The sequence below is a fragment of the Zootoca vivipara genome, chromosome 15 (genome assembly GCF_965207765.1).
Source record: "Zootoca vivipara chromosome 15, rZooViv2.hap1.1, whole genome shotgun sequence".
NCBI classification, from domain to species: domain Eukaryota; kingdom Metazoa; phylum Chordata; class Lepidosauria; order Squamata; family Lacertidae; genus Zootoca; species Zootoca vivipara.
In genome coordinates this window covers 41,893,884-41,919,454 of record NC_142598.1, presented here as the reverse complement: position 1 = coordinate 41,919,454, position 25,571 = coordinate 41,893,884, and the positions used below count along the sequence as shown (strand labels likewise).

The following is a 25,571-nucleotide window of genomic DNA, read 5'->3' as shown; positions in this document are numbered from 1 at the left end:
TCTCCATTCCCCTCCCTCCTCCCTGGCGCGCTCTGTCTCTTTGCAAAACAGTAGTGTTTGTAAACAAAGCGTGGTTTTTCGCGGAAGCTACAGTTCGCGTAGTTAAAAATGGACCGTGGGTTAAAAAGTGGTTCGTTAAAACGACAAAGGCCTACAGATGAAGAGGAAGATAATGCATTTGATGTTCAAGCAAGTAAGTCAGTGACTCTCAAACCGATCTTGTCAGTGTCCATTGAACCTAAATCGTCGGCGTCCCTTGAACCTAACCCTTCCAAGATCAGTGTTAAACTTACTGGAATAATTAGATTAGGAATTAGATTTAGGATTAGGAATTAATGGGGGTCCTTGTCACAATAGCGGCTCGATGAGGGGTCCTCAAGAAAATTTTGTTGGGAACCCCTGGTCTAGGAGGCCACAACCAGGCAGCGGCCTCTCCTGGTCCTTGAAGGACTTAACAGCATCAGCCTGGAATGAGTGACATGTCCCCCAATGGGGGGTGCTCCTGGGGCATCCTCAACAGCTTTCTTCGGGAAACAAATGATGTCATTGTTGCCAGTTTTGTAGACCAGCCCAGTAGGGACAAATCAGGAGACTGAAAAGTTACACAAGTTTGGAGTTTAGGAATTGGAAGAACTGAAATCTGCACATAGTGATTACTACATTTCCCTTTTTAAAAAAGCTATATATAGATGCCATTCAATTAAATGGCTCTGCTGTTTATCCAAAACTCTGGATATCTTAATATATTAGCTGTTCCTGAAGTCATATGGACTGTAATACCGTGTTTCTCATATTATAAGACATGTCTTATATTTATTTTTTCCTCAAAAAAACACACTATGTCTTATTTTCAAGGGATGTCTTATTTTTTTCCTCCTCCTCCTGCCGCGGCCGGCATTGCTGCTGCGCCTATCACTATGTCTTATTTTCGGGGTATGGCTTATATTCCTTGAATGCTTAAAAATCCTGCTATGGCTTATTTTATGGGGATGCCTTAAAATATGAGAAACAGGGTAGAATGCAAAATAATTTGGATTAGATTTAAAATTATGTGCTGTGTTGTCATGTCACAGACATTATTTGGTTGAACATAGAAAATTATAAATGACCAGCTGGTGTTTTCAGTTCAGCGTGCCGTTTTCTCCCGCATAACTCCCTAATTTAGACTTACAGTTGAAATGCTGCGATCCTAAGCTCAGTTGGAAATGGGCTCTGTTGAAACAAATGGGGTGTTTTCAGATAAACATGTTTAGGGCTGAGATTTCAGCTACTTGTATAAAGATTAAGGAAGAATTTTGTGTCGAGCTGAAGGGAGTTTATGGCGAGCACTTGAACAAACAGGACATGGGAGCAGCTATGCATGAGGAACAGTTGTCTATGGGGAAGAGGTCAACTTATGATGGGGATCATTAGAAATAAAAAATTGGCCCTTGAGGAATACAGAGGCTGTGTGTGTGTGTGTGTGTGTGTGTGTGTGTGTGTGTAATCTTTATAGGAGCCTTTATTTTCCAAAGAGGCCCAAAGACAAGAAGTGAGCATTCTTGCAGATGCTAATGTCATTGTGCTGCCAGGATGAGGGTCTGTACTGAACAAAAGGTGAAATTTGGAAAGGGAAAAGGGAATTAAGTTGCTAGTTGTGTTCTGTTAAGCCTCTTTTTCAGAGTAGTCCCCTTGATTTAATAAATTTCATCTCCTTTCCTTTAACACATTGACCTGGTTTACGTGATCGAATCCTGTCTTCATAAGACAATGCCTGTGTACACAAACTCTTAAGTCCCCACCCCCAGCTCCTTTGCTCCTTCCTTCCATGTGTGTGAGGAAAATAACAGAAAGTCACAGTTAAACTATGGCTTCCTATTGTGTGCGAATGAGGAGCTATGGCTTATGGCTTCTACACAGCCCAGGATTCCTAAGCCAGTTCCCTATCCTGGCATAGTTGGAAACTATTAACCATAGTTTTCTGCACACATCATGGGAGACTCTGGTACTTCCTAGTCCCCCCCCCCCTATCTACCCCCAGATTATAGGAGCTCCCAGGAGAGAGTCTCTGAAGATGACTTTAGGACAAGAGATGGGGCTCCGTCAGGGAGCTAAGGACCACTCCGTCAGAGATTGTGCAGTGCAATGGACTGCATCCAATCAATGCCCTTCAGAGTTGCTATGTGTTTTATTTCTATTGAACAACAATGAAAATGATGGAGGATCATTGCTCAGGACAATCACAATTACTAGAAGCTCACAAGATCAGGTAGTAGAAGCCATTCTCGGCATGGGCCAACTCCTTCAACACCAGTTGGAAAAGGTCGAGATTGCCAGCTGTGTACACCAGAAACGGTCCACATTTTGGGACATCCCAAGAGAAAGAGGAGGGGAGGAGGGTTGGCGTAACGCCATAGTCCTTGGGTGGGCCATCTGGCAGTCATAGGATTAACGCTTCCAAGTGCCTCATCATGCCAGATAAAATAACCAATTTCTAGATGCTTTATGAAGCACTACAAAAAGCAATATTTTTCCAGCCTCTGCATTTCAACATCTGATGAGATTTTCTAGTTTGTTTCCCTCATCCCAAGCAAATTCTTTAAAAGTCTGTGGCCTTGTTTCAGCAAGTTACTCGGCTGCAATCATAATCCTCAAAAACTTGAGTATTTTAAACTGAAATCTGTTGAATTTTCCCTGCTTAAGGTCAAGCACGTGATCAAACTGCTTCCATGCTATTTTATTGGAGTACGGTGCTTCTCTATCTTGTTTTGCCTGTCAGTAAAATAGATCCTGCTCTGGAAACTCTGGTTAAGGGCAGGTAAGAAATAATAAGAATAAAAATAAGAATAGGCAGTGGTTTGTTTGTTTTTTGTATTCATTAGTCACTTATTATCCCAGTCTTCCAGCCAATGTGCAACGTAAAATGTACGACAAAAATGGAAACACAAATAAAACAATGAATGATCAAAACAGATAAACTACAACAGGCACCCCCAAACTTTGGCCCTCCAGATGTTTTGGGCTACAATTCCCATCATCCCTGACCACTGGTCCTGTTAGCTAGGGATCATGGGAGTTGTAGGCCAAAACATCTGGAGGGCCGCAGTTTGGGGATGCCTGCACTACAACATCAACATTGTATTTGTTTTTAGCAGCTGTGGAAGGAAACATGACTACAAAGGTGGCTTAAGGCATTCTTTTTGTGGGCTTCTACAGATCTTCTTAATTTGCCTACTGAGTGTTAGAAACTCAGATATATAAGCTAGGTGTCAAATGGCTCCGTAAACCAGGATTACGGTCGCATAAACGGAATGCCTGCTTGCCATTTTTGGGCAAGACAGCTCGAAAGTCTTATTTTTCAATATGACTTTTTGATTCCTGCAATCCGTTTGGACTGTGTAGATAAAATATAACGGATAGAATTCAACAGGATGTCTTGTTAGTGTGTGGAAACAGTCCAGATCCAAGGATCGCCAGAGATGCACCTCCAGGTGGTGGAGACGTCAGGCGCCATTCTGGCATCCAGGCATCTTCACTTGGTCTCAAGGGGCTCCTAGGGGCCAATGGGCCTGGCTAATATCAAACGCTGGGAGCTTTGGGACAAGGTGCCATCAGTCCACAGATGATACTAGCTCTGCTTCTCTGTTAACATTCAACTGATCACTACATTCTGCAGGTGAGAGGCTTCTGCAGGTGCCATCATATCTAGATGTCCTTTCCTCAGGGTCTTTACTACTGTGGCACCTGTCTTTTGAAATTCCTCCTCTTGAATATTTGACAGGTGCCGCCTGTTGTCTTTGGGAAGCCTATGGAAGACCTTCCTCCTCCAACCAGCCTTTTAGGTTGAGATCCTTCCCGATCCGCATCTGTATTGGAATTGTTTTTATTGCCTTATCACTTGTTTGCCATCCTGAGCTCCTTTGGGTGGGATGTAAATCAAATGAAGAACTATTTAATAAATACATATTATTTATAGATGAAAGAAGCTAATGCAGTTTGGGGTTTTTTTATGCCTCCTCATTACAGATTCTAGTACAAAGTAACAATCTCTCTGATAAGATCAGCGTTTTGACGGGAAAAATTGAGGAAATCTCCCTGCCTGAGAATGTCGACGTCATTGTTTCTGAGCCAATGGGTTATATGCTGTTCAACGAGAGAATGCTGGAAAGTTACCTCCACTCCAAGAAGTGGCTGAAGTCAAATGGTGAGTCTGTGTTCCCCAGGAACGAACTGGAGAACGGGGGATCCGTAGAAAAGGAAGAATCTACCAACTTGGATCAGAGTAGTGGTGATTTCGTAGGGTCTTTGGGATACACCCCCACCCCCGCCACCACTCTCAGAGCGCGTGTTAGTGTCTTTCTGGCATATTTCATATTCCCAATTCCTTCTTGATTTATGCCTCATATCCTCCACAATAAGCTCAGTGCAATAACCCGCAGGTGAGACCACGAATCACCAAGGAGTTCTGTTTCCACTTTCGTCTCCAAATACAGTCTTGGACTCCCTGCTAGAGAGAAACCCTGTCTCAAATCCACTAAGAGACAGCTGAATTTATATTAGAAGCAAGCCTCTCACTCTGAAACTTTCAAGATGATTTCATTCTAAAACAGGCATCCCCAAACTGCGGCCCTCCAGATATTTTGGCCTACAACTCCCATGATCCCTAGCTAAGAGGACCAGTGGTCAGGGATGATGGGAATTGTAGTCCAAAACATCTGGAGGGCCGAAGTTTGGGGATGCCTGTTCTAAAACAACTTTTGTCCTGGGGAGCATCTGGACTAGGGAAATGACAGGATGGGGGAAATTTGCAGCCCATTTCAATGCGCTTCAAGGAAGCAGGGGCTTCATTACAGAGCACCTGTTTAGAATGCTTTGTAGAGAATGTCTGGACAATTACGCCTTGATTTTGCAGAAACAAAACTGTAGCCTAAATAAGGGGGAGTTGGGTGCAGCGTGGAATAGGAAAGTCTGGCAAGATGTTTGACTTAATGCCAAGTCTTCCTCGGGGTGCAGCAAAGATCTCTCTTAGTCTAAACGTTCAAGTCTGTCAGTTCTTTGTCCTCCTGCGGTGGTACACTTTGCTGCTTTAAAAGTTAGTCTTTCTTATTGAATAGATGTTCAGTTCCTTCCGTAATCTCTGTGCTTCTGATTCAAATCCTGCTTGAATGGCAATGCAGTTTGTACTCATGTTAAGTCTTTTTTGTTCATGATATAAATGCAATGGAGCTGCACTCCCCTTGGTTAATTATTTTTGTTTATAAAGCATTTTAAATCTATGCACTGTGAGATTGCTATCATGAAACAATTTACTCTAAATGAATCCTGAATTCAGTGACTACTTGGGAGTAAAGAGTTTTAGGATTTCAGTCTACATTCTTTACAATGGCATTGCCTTCGGACAATGCTACTCCCCATCTCAAACTGTGCTTGCAGAAATGGAACAATTTTCCTCCTAGCTAACATGGGATTATTCCTTAAGTAGAAGTATAATTTCCTAGACAATTCCTGCATCTCCTTCATAGGCTAGTTCATTTCTGCATTGCCAGGTGCACTGGTTTTTACCAATTCACTTATAAAAATGTATTCATCCGGATTTATTTCCATAGTTGTTGGGTAGCTTAAGACCTTATTTAATGGAGGTTTGGATGACGGATTCCTTGTCCTTCTCTGTTTGCGGTACAAGTCTGTAATGTGCTCATGCCTATGTGTTTTGCATTAGATAGTCTGTCAAATGGGCATAAGGTTTGTAAAAATGTTTTGCAGTCTTTTGATATCCTTGATAAACACACAGCATCATTACTAGTTCCTTTATATTGTCAGCCTTGAAGTACCGGTATGTTTAGTGAATATCTGAAACTGTTGATGGTTTGTTTAGTGGCAATGTATTAACAATTATATGTTGAGTCTGTAGATAGTTTTCAGAAATATTATCCTTTTCCTCCAGCTGTAGAAGATGAATGAATGGGGATATAACATTGCCTTTGATTTTAAGGAAGAAAATTTTTAAATACCTAATCATAAGTGAGTTTAAAATGGCAAGGTTTTATCACTCATGGCAGCATACTTGACTTGGCGTCTTAAGTTCTTGATTGTTGCCAGTGGGCTTACAGAAATGTGATCAAGGATTAGAGCATAAATTATTATCCATTCTGGAATTATAAAGAGATAAACTGTTTGAGATGGAGAGCTGATGATGTTTATTGGATGTTTCCAACAAATGTTTAAGTAGGGCTACACAGAAGATTTGAACTTTGCTACTGTATATTATCTTTTGTTCACTAGGAATGATGTTTCCAACATTTAGTGACATTCATTTGGCTCCTTTTTCCGATGAACAGCTCTACATGGAACACTACTCCAGAGCCAATTTTTGGTAATGATTATTTCACTTTTTTCAAAAAAAAATAAAATGCTCTGCAGCATAACAGAGGTCTCAAAATGAAACTGCTTCTTGGAATCAGAATGCAGTGGTGAATTGTATCTGTCAAAATCAATTTCCTCATTTCCTAACCCATTTCTGTTTTGTTGATCTGCAACTGTGGCGCTTACAGCTGATTCGTGTGGCCATGTTGTTTGTGCATTGATGACTGCTCTCATGTGGTGGCTTGGCACTTTGTAGCATTTGCCGTGTAGTGGCTCCTCACTTGATGGCTTTTTCATTACGAGGCAGAGGCAGGACCTGTCTAGGAAAGCGAACGGCTTCATGCAATGAGATTATCTCTCCAAATAAGCTGACTATAGTCTACAACAGAAGACACGGTAGCAGAGAGAGAGATGTGATGAGAGAACTCTTTGTCCTGTATTGCATCAGTATGATGCAGCCGTCGATGGGCAAGGATGCTGCCATCTAGGAAAAAAGAACCTCAAAATTGGCCAAGGCAGTGTTGTGGTTAGAGCTGCCATCCTGTGGTGTCCAGGATGCCTTAGGGCAGGCATGCATGTCCAACTCCCAAGAGACTGCGATCTACTCCCAGTATTAAAAAAACTTTCAGTGATCTTCCCATTGTCATTGGAGGGAGGAGGAGCGGGTCTGGGGTGGGTGGATTGCCCAGAGTTGTGGAGCTTTTTGGGGGGAGGATTGCACAGAGTTTTTAAGCTTTTCCCCCATAACTTTTCGGATACAATAAGGATCCTGCGATCTACCAGGATCAGCCGGGGATCCCTGCCTTAGGGCTTCATGTTACTTGCATGTCCTCATCTAAAGGGTTCGGTCACATGCAGCAACGCTGATTCCTGAGATTGAAAAGGGCTCAGGGGCTGGGATCAGAAGATCTTGGGGTTGTATCCTGGCTCAAATTGAGGACTGGGTGGATGTGGCCACATCGCTTATGTTGTCCCAGAACTAAGTGTGCCTTGCTCACGTTCTCATGATGACACTTCTCTCTTCCGTGGCCCTGCCTTTTGGGTTTGGATTAGGGGAGACCTGAGAATTAAGTCAGGGTAACAATCACAACATGATCTGAGAGTTGACCAAATCTTTCCTCCCCTTTCCCATACCATAAGATCTCATTTAACTCTGTGTGCCATCGCACTGTACATTGCTTCTCTTTCCCAACCTATTACCGTATGTAATATTGGGGTGGGGAGGCAGGAGTTTGAGGCAACATGCTATGCAATGGCATCATCTAAATGTTGTTTTAAATCAGACATTACAAGGAGGGCTGTGGGGAAGATGCACAGCGGCGAGAGCTTCATATCGCTCGTGAAATCTAGTTCCAATGCAGTAGGAATATCCTCTGTGACCTCTGTAAACATTGGTTGCCCACTTTCTGCTTTGCAATTTCCCATTTCTTGCACTTTTCCTTGTGATGGAAAACACAACAGGCTAATGCAGATGGAACCAAAAGCTGCTGTAAAATGAATTAAACCACTGATTTATTTCTTATTAGATCATGCAGATTTTTTTCTTCCATTTCTAACTGAGGATCTAGTTGAATTGTTCAGCTTTGAGATTGCTCCATCAGAAGAGAGATTGTGATTTATGAAATGCTAATCCACGGGGTTTCGAAATCCTGCTTGTGTGGTGAGGAACCTCTGGCCCTCCAGATATTGTTGGACCACCCCACCTGCCAGCCCCAGCCAGCTTGGCCAATGGCTGGCAGAACAACATCTGGCAGACCCTATGGCTATCCTACATGGAGACGAGCATTTGTCATTCCTGCTTTGAAGCCTTCATTCTTAACTAATACATTGAACTGGAATGTTATATTTTATGCAAAAAGGAAAGCTAGTCATGCTGGTCCATAGGAAAAAATCCAAATCCCATATTATGACAGTATCTGTTGGGCCAACAAAATGTCACAAAAAAGAAAAAGAACCAAGGGGGGAAGAAGAGGAGAAAAGAAATGCAGGTGGTCAAAGACATGTTTCTCCTTCCCAAGAAGCCTTGATGCAGCAGCTTCTCGCCTGCATCCTGTAGCATCTAAAGGAGCCTCATTTTGAAGGTCTGTTACCTCCTCTCCGCAGACTCTGATGGCTTGCCCATCGTCCTTCCTTCCCCTCTCTTCTTGCCCCGTGTGTGTGTGTTTTATAACATGTAGCCTGATGGAGATTTATGGAGAACTTGAAATCTTTCACACCATTTTGTGGCATTTGGGTTGACCTCTAAAGTGCTGCTTCAATTTGGATTTGGGGGTTGCATTTTATGTTCATTCCAACTGACCTTTGCTTCTGGGTGCATCCAAGCGGCAGATTCCGTCCTGGGCTCTCTCTTGGTTGCTCATTCACTAAACCAGACGTATGACATGCGCAGGCAAGCTCCGTAGATGACGCCTGCTGTGTGCATGTTGCTTATCTTTGGGGGTCATCCCACAGTAGTGCAGGCATGCAGGGCTTCATTGTGGGAGGAGGAAGCCATGGGCACTCAGAGCTTGCACCGGCCTTGGGTGCCAATTGCAGTGTCCACTGGCAGAAGAGGACACAAACTGCTGGAGCAGGCATCCCCAAACTTCGGCCCTCCAGATGTTTTGGACTACAATTCCCATCTTCCCCGACCACTGGTCCTATTAGCTAGGGATCATGGGAGTTGTAGGCCAAAACATCTGGAGGGCCGCAGTTTGGGGGTGCGTGTGCTGGAGGGTATGTCCTTTGTGGAGTTGAAGCTGCATCTGTTGGCTGCAACTTCATACACCCAACTTAGACTTATTTATACTCCAAGCTTGTTTTCTGCACTGGTGGGTTTGCAAATCTTGTCTTCCCTATGAGCTGTTTTTCTCCATCTTCATCATTCTTTCTATTTCCAGTTCCTGTAATAACAGAGATAAGCTGAAATGGAACGGTGCCAGTCCATCATTTTGTCGTTTTGTGTGTGCACCGTTTCTGTGTCCCCGCAAGCCAAAGAAACAACTCAGATATTTGTTACATAGGGATAGTTCATGCTTCGTAATCCTAATGAGCAGTCTGAGGGAGAAGCACAACAGTTTCATTGTAAGCTTTGGCAGATTAGAAACCTCTCTGGAAGTATCAAGGCATTGTGCCGTCTTGTGGCCTTTGGGTCTTCAGCTGGAGAAAATGTGAGACTTGGATTTCACAGGGGGTTTTTTAAACAAGGAAAGATTTTGTAAGAAAATGAGAGAGACTTCACCATTGGTTTTGCCTGCTTTTTGAGTATGTTCTTAACATTTATACTGGCAGGGGCAAAATCTTCTTACTCCTGCCCTTGAGGAAAGGAATTTACATTGATGTACAGTACAGTGGTATCTCCGGTTACGAACGGGATCTGTTCCGGAGGCCTGGCCGTATCCCAAAAATTTCGTAACCTGAGGACTGCTCCTGCGCACGCGTGCAGCACCACAGAGCACTTCTGCGCATGCGCGAGCGGCAAACCCACTTCCAGGGTTGCCGCATTTGCAACCCAAAGATTACGTTACCCAAAGGTAACGTAACCCGTGGGTCCACTGTATTAGGCATTTGTAGCTGCCAGTCAGTAATGAGACATGTATTTTATAAGTAAAGAAAGCCCTTACTCCATTAGTTTTCAGAAAGCCAATGAAAGCCATGATACTATCTACATGTCTAGTTACGACGTCAGAACGAGATTTGGACAATTTGCAGGAGGGGTACCAAACTGAAATGTAGAAAATGTGGGTTTGCAGGAAAATTGTGGGTTTTTTGCAAATTTTCTCCCCGAACCAAATGAACGTGACAAAGGAGAATGGCCTGATGTAAATAAAGGCTGCTGAAACCTCCTTAGCTATTAATTCTGAGGTTTGGATGGCCATCTGTCCTGGATGCTTGAGTTGAGATGCCTGCATTGCAAGGGCTTGGACTAGATGACTGTTGGGGTCCCTTCCAACTCTATGGTTCTATGATTCTAAGATTATATGGAGTGTATTGAGTTTCACCTGATTTTAGCCATACCGCTCCATTTTGCCAGCTTTGGGACAGAGCTATATGTTGTACAAACTTTCGCTAAATCTTTCAGAAAGTGAATTTGCACTGCTGGTGATCTCCACAGCAACATTTGTTTACCCCAATGGGGTTTTTGTTTTGTTTTTCAAATCCCAAGTATGTTAGAATTTCTTATCCATTGAAGACAATAGAGATCAGAGTCCATCAGATTTGAGTTAAATATTTCTCCAGAAGTCAAAGGGCTGTGCAGTGAGGACTCTTGTCATTTGCCGCCTCTGGATATTCTGCTCTTTTGCACTGAGGAGTGACTGTAAATGTCCACGGCAGCAGCTTTTCAATACCACGAGTGGCCAGTTCTGTTTTTAAGGCAAGAATGTCGCCTGAGATGTCTTCTAAGAGCTCCTTTCCTTTCCTTTCTGGGTATAATTTCTGTCTTGGGAAAAGCATGGCCATCCTTCATGCACTGCCTGCTTGGATGTCTGGCCTGCGTTGGACTTACGTATTGAAGTATGTTTGCTGCTTGATTTGACTGTGGAAAAGTGGCCGAGACCAGCAGGAGTGGGGAATCTTTGGCCTTGGCCTTTGCCCCTGAAAGTCCATCAGGGACCAGGGACCAAGGGTTTGCCAGCACTGCAGGATGATGCTACAGTGTGATTTTGCTGTCTTTCACGCAGCATCTCTCTCTCTGCCAACACATCACAAGGGCAAGAATGGCAGGTTCTCCAAAGCAGGCTTAGGCTGTGTTTTTCCCCTTTTGTATTTTGTATTCTTATAGCACAACCAGCTCCCTTTAAATCCTTCTTAGCTGTGTGATGTACTGTACATCAGTAGCTATTATTATTATTATTATTACTATTATTATTATTCAATTTATATTCTGCCCTTTATCCAAGGATCCCAGGGCGGTGTACAACATTAAAAACATAATTTACATGGCACAACAACAACAACAACAACAACAACAACAACAACAGAACAATCACAGAAAATGCCACAATAACAATCCTTCCACATTTAAAATGTCACAGACTGTTTAATGGCCAAAAGGAGGAATATTTCTCGTGGCACCTAAAGACATGCAAAGATAGTGCCAGGCGAGCCTCTCTGGCGAGAGCATTCCACAAACCGGGAGCCACCACAGAAAAGGTCCCTTCTCTGGGTCGCTTTGTATGCAGTTGATCAGCAACCAGCAGACAGGAACCTTGCCCCAAAAGGGAAGTTGGCAATGGTTGGTAGTTGCATAGGTTTTCAGAATTCTGTATAGGGAGGGTTTCTTAAGGAGCGGTCTTATCACTACCCCCTTCACACAGGTAGGAAGCTCCCCCTCTTGTAAAAGGGCATTGGCCACCTCCTTCGCTGAGACAGCCATCTCCTCTCTGCTGAATTTTGTCAGCCAAGAGGGGCAAGGGCCCACTGCGTCACCTTCCAAGACCCCTGGCTTAACCCACCTTCCGTTGCTCGACAGCCTTTCAGTCAGGGCTCCAATTTCTGAGCTCCCAGCCTCTTCTTTAAATCAGAGTTTGCTTCGAAACACGAGGTTTACATCTTGACGACACTTGTGCTTGAGAAAAGTTGTGTTGCTTAAGAATGAGGAATGCATACAAATGTCAAGTTCTTCCTCTCAATCGTCAATTCCTGTTTGAAGTTAGTTGGGCCTCAAAAACTGGTCCCTCTCAGGGCCTTGGGAAATAGTTACCGTATACGATAGCGACAATGGTGGGGAGTTCTATGGTCTGTTAGGTTTCTTCCGCTGTGTGTGCTCCCCTCATGTGGGGTGCTGCTTTTTCAAAGACTTCCAGTACATTAAAATTTGAAAGAGGCACCAAGGGAGGGCTCTTCCCTGGGAGAATTAAGCAGCGATATCTCACCGTTGTTTGCTGAGCTCATTAATCCAACACACAATGAATAACCCACAAGCTGCATGCTCTTTGAAGAGGTTAGCTGAATGGAAAGACAGTATCTTTGCATCTCAAAAATATGCTTTGATCAGGCTTCATAGGTGGTTTGAAGAATGTGCATGGATCTGTGGCTGTTACACGCAGCTTAGAGAGATTTCTTTGTACAATTTTCTTTTCTTTACAACTGCATTCTTTCTTCTAGGTACCAGCAGTGTTTTTATGGAGTCAATCTGTCCAGTCTCCGCAATGCAGCTGTAGATGAATACTTTAGGCAACCTATTGTAGTAAGTCATTCTTTATTTTCTCTCTCTTTTTACTTTGCCTTCCTCCCACACCGTGTTCCTCCACCTTCAGGAGCTCAGGGTCTGGAGGCCAGGTCCCTAAGTTGCAGAACTGCCTCCCCGTGGAGTTGTAGCATCTGGTGAATGTGGAAGGGACACCTCCTCGCCCTGGCTTTGGACACTAGGGGTGTATATTTGTAGGACCCACCTTATTTCTGTAATTGTAAGTTGTTTTAAACTGTTGTAATGTTGTATTTTATTTTACAACAATAATTTATACCCTGCCCATCTGGCTGGGTTTCCCCAGCCACTCTGGGTGGCTTCCAACAGGAGATTGGTAAAGGTAAAGGGACCCCTGACCAGTAGGTCCAGTCGTGACCGACTCTGGGGTTGCGCGCTCATCTTGCGTCCTTGGTGGAGGGAGCCGGCGTACAGCTTCTAGGTCATGTGGCCAGCATGACAAAGCTGCTTCTGGCAAACCAGAGCAGCACATGGAAACACCGTTTACCAGTTTAGCAGTACCTATTTATCTACAGCTGCTAGGTTGGCAGGAGCTGGGACTGAGCAACGGGAGCTCACCCCGTCGCGAACCGCCGACCTTATGATCAGCAAGCCCTAGGCTCTGTGGTTTAACCCACAGCGCAACCCGCATCCCAACAGGAGATTAAAAATACATTAAACATCAGTCATTAAAAACTTCCCAAACAGGGCTGCCTTCAGATATCTTCTAAACGTCAGATAGTTTATTTCTTTGACATCTGATGGGAGGGTGTTCCACAAGGCAGGTGCCACCACCGAGAAGGCCCTCTGCCTAGTTCCCTGTAACTTCGCTTCTTGCAGGGAGAGAACCGCCAGAAGGCCCTCGGAGCTAGACCCCAGTGTCCGGGCTGAACGATGGGGGTGGAGACGCTCCTTCAGGTCTACTGGGGCGAGACAGATTAGGGCTTTCAAGGTCAGCACCAACACCTTGAATGGTGCTCGGAAATGTACTGGGAGCCAATGCAGGTCTTTCAAGAGTCGAGGAGCTGTCAAGCAAGCCCAGGTTGACCACAGGGCAGGAAAGACGGTGAGGCACAGAAGGCAATTAGCTTTTTCTTAACAGAAAATAACAGCGCAGCAGCAGAGTTACTCAGGCTCAACTCGTTCAGCTTGAGATATGGCTGAAATGGACCACTGCCCCCCCTTCCCCTTCCAGTCTATCTTACTCCAGATCCCTCCCCAGCATACAAAGGCTGTGTTACAGGGTGAGCTCCTCCTCTGGGCTTGTCTTGCTGGTTGCTAAGCAGGACTCTCCTCGACTGGAGTGTCAGGCTGGGAGGAGAGCCAGCCGGACTGGGACTGTCCTGTTGCAGGATAGCAGGGCAACCTCTGACTCCTCTCTGCCGAGTCTGTGCTCACTCACCCTGTGACTCTCAACCTCTCGCCCTGTCCTGGAAGGATCTCCCTCTCCTGACACCCCTTGATCACTCAGACCCCCGACTTCTAGCACTTCCCAGCTCCTCTCTTCCCCAGGCTGTTCCCCAGTGTTCCACCACCACAACCCGGGCTCTAAGTCTTCTTCTGTGTCCTCCCTGGGGGGGCTCTTGGGTGGGTGGGAGGCAGACCCCACTCTTCCTCATTCAGCCAGTCTCTGGTAGCTAATAATAATAACAACAAAAGCAGTAACAATAGTGTTCTAGAACAGAGGTGGCATCCATGGGTGACAAATACAGGATGGGTGACACCTGGCTTGAGAGCAGTACATGTGAAAAGGATCTAGGAGTCTTGGTGGACCACAAACTTGACATGAGTCAGCAGTGTGATGCAGCAGCTAAAAAAGCCAATGCAATTCTGGGCTGCATCAATAGGAGTATAGCGTCTAGATCAAGGGAAGTAATAGTACCACTGTATTCTGCTCTGGTCAGACCTCACCTGGAGTACTGTGTCCAGTTCTGGGCACCACAGTTCAAGAAGGAACATGTCCAGAAGAGGGCAACCAAAATGGTCAAAGGCCTGGAAACGATGCCTTATGAGGAACGGCTTAGGGAGCTGGGTATGTTTAGCCTGGAGAAGAGAAGGTTAAGGGGTGATATGATAGCCATGTTCAAATATATGAAAGGATGTCATATAGAGGAGGGAGAAAGGTTGTTTTCTGCTGCTCCAGAGAAGCGGACACGGAGCAATGGATTCAAACTACAAGAAAGAAGATTCCACCTAAACATTAGGAAGAACTTCCTGACAGTAAGAGCTGTTCGGCAGTGGAATTTGCTACCAAGGAGTGTGGTGGAGTCTCCTCCTTTGGAGGTCTTTAAGCAGAGGCTTGACAGGCATATGTCAAGAATGCTTTGATGGTGTTTCCTGCTTGGCAGGGGGTTGGACTGGATGGCCCTTGTGGTCTCTTCCAACTCTACGATTCTATGATTCTATGATTCTATGTAGAACAGAGCTGTAGGTCACATGGGTTTGTTTTTGCTTTGCTTTCCCTTAAGGTCAACATCAGCGAATGGGGGATACCTTGTAATTCATTAATGAGCTGGTCATTCTTTTGATCGCAGCAAAGTCATTTTTTTCTGAGAGCATCTGAGCAAACGGAAATGTAAAAGTCTGTTTGGAGTTGTTCTGAGCCAAATATTATTCCATTGACCGTGAGCAGGTTTTGTGGGTTGGTTGTAAGTGCAAGGAAGGAAACTGAAATTCACGGCTTCCCAGCTTTAACTGGGCAGCCAGTGTGGTGCCGGACTCCACTCCCATCAGCCCCAGTTAGCAGGACCAGGAGTCAGGGGTGGTGGGTGCCCCAACAACAGCTGGAGGGCACCGTGTTGGCTCTCCCTGTTGGAGCCGGGACTGCTTTACTCAGTGCTTTTTTTCTTTAAAAATGTTTAGGGGTACTCTCATTTTGACTCAAGAAAATCACCATTTTATAGTTCAAATCGAGAAAAATAGAGAAAATGGACAAAAGTACCAAGATTCACAAAATGTGTAGGGATACGCGTACCCCTGTGTTCCCCCCAGAAAAAAAGCACTGGCTTTACACAAGCATTAACTGGGGGTGGTATGAAGGTCAGAAATGCCCCTCAATATATAAATCCCTCAGGGTTCCAGATACAAGCAATGTGTGTGCGGCGCATATTTCTTTTAACAGAGATAGGAACAACTAAAATAGCATATCAATGGGACCAAGAGAAGGTATACCGTATTATTGTGGGAGGTGTTTGAGCACTAGATGAGAGCAGAGGTCTGATTCTCTCTTTTTCTTCTCTTCAACCCTCAGGATACATTTGACATAAGAATTTTAATGGCCCGGACAGTGAAATACACGGTCAATTTTACAGACGCAGAAGAGGAAGATTTGCATAGGTAAGTGTCTGGAAAGAATCCTGCCTTTCCATGTCAAATTCTTTCTACTCTTCTCCATTGACGAGCAAGCGAGGGACTTTGCAGCATCCCATTCAGGGTATTTTAAGCCTCTAATCCTTAGTGGTGTTTTTGCCTTGTGAAATACTGCAGTCGACTAAGCACAGTCTTTAGGGTAAAATATACCTTGGCGTGAAGTTTTTGCTGTTTTAAAAGTAATGACATCGGCCAAGATAATACCAGTAAATAAAATGGGAATACAAGGTATAATAATTGAGTACATAGGTAGATTTTGTTGTAATAAATTATCTTGGATAAAAATCCATTCTGCTTTATTTCTGGTAAATGTATTGTGCTTAGCGGACCGGTGTCTAAGTGACTGGTGATATTTGTAATTTCAATCCTGGATTTCTTCTTCTGCAGAGTGGAAATCCCCTTTGTTTTCCAAATGATGCAGTCTGGGCTAATCCATGGTTTGGCCTTCTGGTTTGATGTGGCATTTGTCGGCTCGCTGTACGTATTCTTCTTCCTCGCTCCCCAAAGTTACCTTGGAACTTCACTTTAGAGGGAAATGGCCCTTTTAATTTGGCCAAATTTGGAACCTTGTTCAAGTTCTTCTCTTGCCCATCACATGGAGGAACAAGTTCATTTTATACATCTTGGTTTTAGAGATAGTCAGATCTGCATGGCGGGATCTCACAGTGTTATTTTTGCAGGAGGGCCCAACTGCAGAAAACAGACTCTGCATGAAAAAGCCACTCGTGTGTTGGGTTTTTGTCACTTGGATGTGTGAACGTGATATATAGCACCTCAGAAACAAACCAGTAATAAAAGGCCATCTCCATCTTCACACACAGATGAGCAGCCGGGGGGGGGGGGGTGGTGGTGGTGTTTTTCCAACCCTGCCCATATCATGTAGTCAGGTAATAGAACTGCAATGCATAAGACTGGCCTTTTTGGATTTTAAGTTACATCCTGCCTTTCAGCCATAGGCTCTCAGTGTGGCCACCAATTAAAATAATTGAAACAATGTGCCAAAAATGGGGGGGGTAAATTAAAACAGCAGAAGCAGTAAAACACATGAACATCCTAGGGGCTGAATAAAACCAGATTCAGCTGACGTTTGTAGAAGCCTGGGAGGATAAAATTGGCTTGGATCCTTAAGGGTTTTTCCCACAGTCTTCTCTGAGTGCATCTCTCCATCCCTGAAGAGAAGCTGCTATGTTCATGGACCAAGAATTTGGGATGTGAGCACCTTTGTCTTGGTCTTCTCTGAAGCTGTTTTGCAGATATACTAGGTCTGCCTTCTTGATGCAAATTTAATAAATGAATAAAATACCTATGACCTTTTAAATGTGCTTGTGGGAGGTAGGGCTGATTGGTTTATTTCTGTTTCTGTTTCATTATGTGCTTAGTGTTCTCACTTTGGTTTTGCATCTTCAGATAGATATTCAATGCATTAATAAATGTTTGCGTCTTTACTGGATTTCTTCTTTCAAGGGTGACGGTTTGGCTCTCGACTGCCCCCACGGAGCCTCTGACTCACTGGTATCAAGTCCGCTGCCTTCTCCAAACTCCCCTCTTTGCCAAAGAAGGGGAAACTCTTTCAGGGAAAGTCCTGTTCGTGGCAAATAAACGGTAAGTAGCAAAGCACAGGCAAACCGCTTTGCTGGCAAAACGCTATGTGGGAGAAGATTACCAAAAATTAATTAGGTGAAACATCTGCAGATTTGTGTTAACAAACAGAACCCGCAATAGAAAATATGCTTTGCATCTCAAACCCCAGTGCAGACAATCCATTTGTATGTTCAAGTATCACAAAGAGAACATTAAAAAAATGGTCAGTCTTATCAGCTGTGCAAAGTGAATTTCCTTCAGAAATCTGATGTTTTGCTGCTATTAGCAATGTACTTGCCCCTAGATTTAGCACAACAATATTGATTTGTGTTGTAGGGAATATAATGAGCAAGAGCAACATTTCCTTTTCTTTGAAGCAGCTTCAGTGTAATGATTTTAAATAGGTAATAAACACTCCTCAGAGTAACCCACACATCTGCCCTTGACTGCAGAATGCCAGGCTCTGTCTTGCTGTGGAAAGAGGTGAATATATATGAAATGCTGTGACCTCCTATTTTTCAGCCGATGATAAATCCTTGGTGGCTTTTAGCATTTGTTGTTGGTACTTGAGAGCAGGATTAAAGCAGGGAGGTCAGTTTCTGATCCCTGTTTTAAGACTGCTCTGTTTACAGGTCACCAGCCTAAACATGTGTACGAGATGGATGTTGGGAAAGAGGATTCTCTGAGTTCCTGTGGTACTTCCTCTGCAGTAGAACACGCAGGGGCAAAATTTAACTGTCTAGAAATGAGATGAAAAGCTGGAGTTAAATGCAGATTAAAAGAGAGAGAGGGCAGGGGAATCTTAGAGCAATCCGCATGCCTCACTCTCAGGCGTGAGTGTCCTCTAGCCAAAGTCCTTGCGTCAGGAGTTCTTTCGATATTCCATCCAACTCTTCTTCACAGTCTCCAGGCACTTTAATGATTCCTCATGGGGTAATTTTGGTTACTTCCTGTCACCTTCAACATGGCAAAGTCACCAGGAAGAAGCTTGGCTAGTTGGGCTGTGGCAGAAAAGGTATCGTCTGCCCAGTCGCTGAATTACCTGCAGAAATGCACTGCACATAATCATATTCACCTGCTGGGTCTTGTTTAAGACTGAATAGTCAAATTTAATCATTTTTGATAGAATCATAGAATTGCAGAGTTGGAAGGGCCCCAAGGGTCATCTAGTCCAACCCCCCTGCAATGAAGGAATCTCAGCTCAAGCATCCAGGACTGAGGGCCACCCAACCTCTGCTTAAAAACCTCCAAGGAAAGAGAGTCCACCACCTCCCGAGGGAGTCTCTTCCATTGCCAAACAGCTCTTACTTAGAAAGATCTTCTTGATGTTGAGTCTGAGTGTCCTTTCTTGTTCAACTTGAAGCCATTGCTTTGTGTCTGACCTTCCAGAACAGGAGAAAACAAGCTTGTTCCCTCTTCCATGTCACATCCCTTGAGATATCTCCTCTTTTCCACGCTAAACATGCTCAGATCCTTCAACCGTTCCTCCTAAGGCTTTCTAAAACCCAACCCTTCCCACCATGGCATTGTGATGTGTAGACTCCAGCAGCTTCTCCTTGCAGGTCCAATGCCCCAAATGGAAGGAAATTTCCCACAGAACCCAGAAAAGGTCATGGGTTAAGCCTAGAGCAGGTCAAGGACAAATGCAAAATGCCAAGCCAGAAGGAGCAAACGAGAATACAAAACTGGAATTGGCCAAGTTGGAAAGGCCAAAGAGACAGGCCGGAACATGGAGCTAAGGCGCTGCTCCCTGATAGGTCTCCTCCTGCTTCTTCATGGGGCTTTGGGGAGCTTGCGACTAAGAAAGGTAGGATGCAGCTGGGTCTTCTTGCCATGGCAACCCTTGCACATGCAACATAGCTAGTTTGCATGTATGCGCATCTCAGTCCATTTCCCCTCCCCTTTGTGGCCAGAATGGGCACCACAGGCCACTTACAATACAGTATGAAACGGCGCTCTCATCTTCTTAGAAATGTTTGTCTTCAATGAGAAGCAAAGCATCCTCGCCTTTTTATTTCCACAAGCTTTTCCAGAAGCAGAGTGCCCAAATCAGAGGCGCTAGTAATGCAATCAAAATGCTTCATTTGTATCGACAGCAAGTGCCCCACATGTGACTTTTCAGTTTTCTGGTTAATAGCTTTCCCATAAAGAAGTCCTATCGGTCCTATTACAATACCTGCTCTTCAAAGGTGAAGTGTATCCATTACTTGCAGAGTGGAGAGAAGCAGCAGCAGCAGCGTTTTCCATCACAGGATGCCACAACTGCTATTGTAATCCCACTTGTTTACAACACCGTCTCTATGGCAATAAGATGCAGTTGCCAAAGGCTTTATTAAAGGCCAGGCATCTTGACTGTCTCTCTGCCTGCAAACCTGATCCAGAGGAAATGAGCGCATGGACTCCGCAGATTAAGAGGAAAACTAGCATGCCATTTGGCCTATGTTTCATCCGAAACAAAAAACAGAAAACAAGAAAACAAAATTTCACGGATCCTTGATAGGGTTATCGTTTGCAGCATCTCAGTCTGAGGCTCCTAGGCAGGGCCTGGTTTCCAACTCTTGAAAGACCAAAACATAATCATGGGGGGGAGAGAGAGTCAAAACGCAGAGCCCAACAGTGTGATGGTCCAGAAAAATGGGGGCAGGACTAAAAAATTCATGTGCCAGTTATTATTTTCCAGAATGGTAAGTTAAATGCTACTTAAGGCCACATTGTAAAGGAACAGTGATACAGCCAATTACCAGAAAACTCCTAGAATCTATTCAAAGGTAGTAAAATGAATGATGATAGCATTGTTGAATATGCTTGTAATGCTACAGTTTGAATACCAAGGATGATGAAGCCCCCCACTTCACACCCTACCCCACTGTTGTTGTTGTTGTTGTTGTTGTTATTGCTGTAGGGCAACAAAAAACAACAATAACCCCACACACCTTTATTGCAAGGTCCCATTGCTAAACTGTGTGGTCCCCCCCCCCCAAAAAAAAACACCAAATCTTTTTTGGGCACTCATCTTAATTTGTTTATGGGGAGGTTAAACAATGTGACATCACACAGTTGTTTTTTCCTTGTCCCTTTCCTTATCTGAGGAAGTCCAATTTGTGGGGAAGCAGGTACAAATCAGCTTTAATTGGGCGACCTGCATTTGCTAGCATGTGACTGAAATCTACTACCGTAGTTGGAGCCTCGCAGTGCTCAGTGCCATCGCTTCTAAATACTTTTTTGTGGGGTAAAGCTTTGATTCGCCTATGTTCAGTTGATCAACTTACAAGTTAGTGCTTTTAAACCTCATTATGCATGAAAAAACACAAGCAAAAGAGAGTACAGTATTAGCATTAATTCAGAAACATTGAAACTTGTTATGGACATGATTTTAGATTTTTAACAGAATTTCTTTTTTATACAACAGGCAGAGTTACGACATCCAAATTGTTGCTGTAGTGGATGAAACGGGCTTTAAGTCAGGCAATGTCCTTGATTTAAAGAATCCATTTTTTAGGTAAGAAATGCTCTTGGCTACGATTTGTAAGCATTACCAAACTGCAAAATGGGGCTGAAGAAATCTTTATTTCACCGTTGGTAAGCCAGTATCTGATACTGTTTCTTCACAGAGGTTTTGGATAATCCATGACTTGTGAATGTTCAGTCCTTAGCCAAACCTTTGCCATCTGTTGTCGTGAATGCTACAACTAGCCTATGTGCTCTGCATCTCCTATACCCCCTCTCCCAATTTGTTATTTGGCTTCTGAGACGCGCAGTGCTAAAACGGGAGTTTTGCTGGTTTTTTGCTCTTGATCACTTCTGAGGCAAGAAGTGGGTTTGAAATAAGGCCAAAATGGTATGCAAAGATCTTTGCATAGAAATGTTGGAAGCAGCCCAGAGTAGCTGGGGCAGCCCAGTCACAGAGGTGGAGTAACAAAAAACATTGCCTGAACTACTGTTCTTTTAAGTGGCTATTGATGACATGGACATGCCGGTCTGTTCTCTTTTGTATAGAAATATAAAATATTTAATGTGTGATGCATTTATGAACATGGTCAAATAAGTGATGGATAATTCTCCACCATTCCATTGTGCCTCAGTGTTCTGCAACTTAAAAAACAGCCACTTTTCCATCAACAGAAATTAATACAATAAAAATGCATAGGAAGAGCTACAGTATTCGGTATTCTTACTATTGGAATATAATATATATATATGATAAGAATAATATAGGAGAAAACTGGGTATTGAAACTTGCTTAATCTAAATCATATATCCCAGTTTACAGTGGCCCTTTAAAGTACGCTTCACGCAGAGTATACACAGGCAGAAGTTGACCTGGCTAAGAAAACACCACCAAGAGCGTAGGGTATTATCTCCCTTATATGAAACCCCTTACTAGCTGCACACTTGTAAAAGTATGCAGATGAAAATACAAACAGTTGGGTTTCTTTAACTGAAAAACAAACTGACTCTAAAGAGACTTTAAACTAAAGATAAATGCTTTCTCCCACATTCCAAACCTCCCACAAAACTCCCATTAAATTACCCAAGAATTAACAGCAAACTAGCATTGTTGTTGTTTAGTCGTTTAGTCGTGTCCGACTCTTCGTGACCCCATGGACCATGGCACGCCAGGCACTCCTGTCTTGCACTGCCTCCCGCAGTTTGGTCAAACTCATGTTCGTAGCTTCGAGAACACTGTCCAACCATCTTGTCCTCTGTCGTCCCCTTCTCCTAGTGCCCTCAATCTTTCCCAACATCAGGGTCTTTTCCAAGGATTCTTCTCTTCTCATGAGGTGGCCAAAGTATTGGAGCCTCAGCTTCACGATCCGTCCTTCCAGGGAGCACTCAGGGCTGATTTCCTTAAGAACTAAGCAAATCTCATACTAAGATTCAACTAAGGAATCTCTTAAACTGAGAACAACTGAGAGAGTGATCTACTACGAGATGAATCTAACTAAGAGATGCAGAAGGCTTTCTGGCAGAGCCTTATATACAAGAAGCAGAGCCCACGCCTGTGAGCAATTAACAGAAACACCGGCACCTGTTTCTCTTAAACAGACAGTATTGACATTAGACCGGCTCTAAAGTAACTTGACTATTCAAAAAATCCAACACTTACAACTTTAAAAAAAATACTGTGCATGTCATACAGCTCATAGTCTTTAAACCTTTTGTTTCTAGATATGCTTAGATTGCAATCTGCACCTGCTGGGAGAAAAACCAGGATTACCAAACCAAGTAGCCCACAAGAAGTTGAAAGAGAGAATACCGAGCAGGTTCCTTCTTCTGTGAAACCTAACTGTACATATAAAAAGGAAATATTTTATGCAAATTGTATAAAAATATGTTTGTGCTATTTCATGAACCCCTTTTTTTTGCAAAGCTGGGCACCCCATTCTTTAAACATGGCTGCCTGGAAGTATTTTTCCCTGCGCCCAACAGTGTTTTCTTGCATTTCTTTGGAAATCCTCCCCACTTAAAACAATGGAAACTGGGCTGCAACTTGCACCCCCCTCTCCTGCCTGGCAAGGAGTCAGGGCTGCTGGGAGTTGCAGCCGACAGCATCTGAAGCATCCCTCCTGGTCTCCTCTTGGCCTTCAGGAGGGGAATGCTGCTCACATCTTTGAATGACGGTGTCCTTTGTTCCAAAGGTACCAAAAGAGTATTGGTATCTGATGGGCTGGGGGAATTCCTTTTTTTCCAGTTTGCCTAAGGCTGATGCTCCTTGCCCCCCCGCCTCCTTCCCTCCCTTAAGGAATATTCTTAACCAAGCCTACCTCATGTTTGTACACATACATAGGATGTATGGGAATCCTGCGGACAATACACCAAGCTCATACTCAATGGTTCAGTACCGGTATTTGCAAGAGGTATTTAAATATCTGGAGCTTATTTTCAGCTGGCCAATAATGAACCTTTTCTGCCTCAGAGCAATATGGCGCTAGGCTCACCACCCAACCAACGTCTCTAACCTGCATTGTTTTCAAGCAATCCTGAACGGTCTTGAGTCCGTCGGCCAGTGACCCTCTTTTGGCAAACCCTTTGGAGAAGAAGGCCAACAGCAGACGACTCTGCCGCCCATCCTTCTGTATGGTTCCTACTTTCTGTAGATAGCACAGCTGCGATTGTACATTTAATCTTTCCAATAAAATTTAAATACGAAATACAATGAGGTTGTGGTGTTGCTTTCTGTGCAGGGTCATTGTAGGAAGTGTAAGGCAAGACACAGGACAGCCCCACCTCCTCACCGCAGTGATTTAGTTGGGCTTCTTTTTTGTTTTAATTCCACGCATGAAACAGGATGACAAATATCTCTTCTGGGCTCAGGTGTTTAACTGTGACCCTTGTGCACTCTGTACTGCCATTCCCTGGGATCCTGCCAGCGGTTATTTACAGCAGCACTCAGGGCACAAGAAAAGAAAAGAAAAAAAGAAATTATACACAAAGGAGGAACATAGAATTGGCTTTGAGCAGTGAGGCTCAACAGTCTCCCTGCTCTTTTAAATTATGTGCCACGTGATCCAGCCAGCTTCCAGCAGCTGTCCTGTAGTGAAAACACAGTGCTGAACGTGCCGAGAAGTGAATACATTTGCACCCCTTGTGTTACCAGATTTGGAGCGCATGAAAATCACCACTGGCTCTTCAGTGGCAGGTGGGGAGAAGGTTGCTCATTGCTGCCAGAGCTAGCCATAATTCATCATCTGTCGGCCACAGCCCATGTTCTCTCTCCCTAATCTCTGCCTAGGACTGTTCTGGGAGTCTGTAGCAGATCCTGCCTTAACTCTGGGGAGCTTGAATTCTTGGCCTCGGCTGCAGCCTCTCTGAGCAGCCACTGAAAGACATGTAGCACTCGACTGCTTGCATCTAGTCTGCTGATCAGCTGTTAGTTCTGAAATGGCTGGTCCTTTGTGCAGGAAAGAGAGGGTTGGGTTTATTTTGGGGAGGTGATGGACAGCATCCTGGCTGGCTGGCAGGGCTGATGACCTGGTGAGCATTGTGTGTGGTTGTGATTGGAACTGAATCACAGCACCAGGAGGTGGGGAACTCCAGGGAGAAAGAGAGAGTCAAATTCCTGATCCTCGTGCAGAAACCTTCCTACCCATTAGATTCTCCTTGCTGGATCAAGATGTACATTTTTCAATATGGATTGGAATCCTCCTAGCCAATCATTAGAGGCCTTGGAGTCCGCAGATCCACTGCCCTGTTCCTGGATAATAATGCAAACCATTGAGTTTTCCAAGGACACACTGGCCCTGCATTATAGGCAGTTGTGCCAGTTTTAGGATTGTTGAAGCATTCATAGAATCATAGAATTGTGGAGTTGGAAGGGACCCTGAGGATCTTCTAGTCCAGCCCCCTGCAATGCAGGAAGATGCAGCTCTCCCATAATGGGGTTCGAAGCTGCAACCGTGGCGTTATCAGCCCCACGCTCTAACCGACTGAGCTACTGGCAAACATTTCTGTAGGAACCAACCATGTGCCGCTCTTTGTACACACGAGAAAGAAAAACAAGAGCAGCCTTTCTGGAGCTAGCTAAGGGTCCATGCGGTCCACTCTCCTGTTTGTAAAGAGTAGCCAGCCAGATGCCTCTGGGAAGATCAGAGTTAGGCCCTCTAGTGCTCAGAGCCGGTTCCCAGCCACTAGCGTCCAGAGTATACTGCATCTGGACCTGTAAATTTATTCAGTTATCACCATTAATAACAACTCTTAGCGGTGCCCATAAATTTGTCTTGTTGTTGTTGTTTAGTCGTTTAGTCGTGTCCGACTCTTCGTGACCCCATGGACCATAGCACGCCAGGCACTCCTGTCTTCCACTGCCTCCCGCAGTTTGGTCAAACTCATGTTCGTAGCTTCGAGAACACTGTCCAACCATCTTGTCCTCTGTCGTCCCCTTCTCCTAGTGCCCTCAATCTTTCCCAACATCAGGGTCTTTTCCAAGGATTCTTCTCTTCTCATGAGGTGGCCAAAGTATTGGAGCCTCAGCTTCACGATCTGTCCTTCCAGGGAGCACTCAGGGCTGATTTCCTTAAGAATGGATAGGTTTGATCTTCTTGCAGTCCATGGGACTCTCAAGAGTCTCCTCCAGCACCATAATTCAAAAGCATCAATTCTTCGGCGATCAGCC

General features: G+C 44.3%; 1 protein-coding gene across 2 annotated transcripts in view; it reads left to right on the top strand.

Moving 5' to 3' along the window:
- The window catches only part of LOC118097688 (histone-arginine methyltransferase CARM1), a 49,771-nt gene extending 26,156 nt beyond the window's left edge, over positions 1 to 23,615 (top strand). For both annotated transcript variants that reach the window (XM_088658852.1, XM_088658851.1), the window contains exons 6-13: positions 4,006 to 4,183; positions 6,262 to 6,352; positions 12,430 to 12,511; positions 15,759 to 15,844; positions 16,265 to 16,354; positions 17,342 to 17,479; positions 20,868 to 20,957; positions 22,628 to 23,615. In XM_088658852.1, the coding sequence (XP_088514978.1) occupies positions 4,006 to 4,183; positions 6,262 to 6,352; positions 12,430 to 12,511; positions 15,759 to 15,844; positions 16,265 to 16,354; positions 17,342 to 17,479; positions 20,868 to 20,957; positions 22,628 to 22,637 (765 nt within the window). In that variant the 3' untranslated portion in view covers positions 22,638 to 23,615. The remainder of the gene's footprint in view (positions 1 to 4,005; positions 4,184 to 6,261; positions 6,353 to 12,429; positions 12,512 to 15,758; positions 15,845 to 16,264; positions 16,355 to 17,341; positions 17,480 to 20,867; positions 20,958 to 22,627) is intronic.
- Positions 23,616 to 25,571: the final 1,956 nt, after the last annotated feature.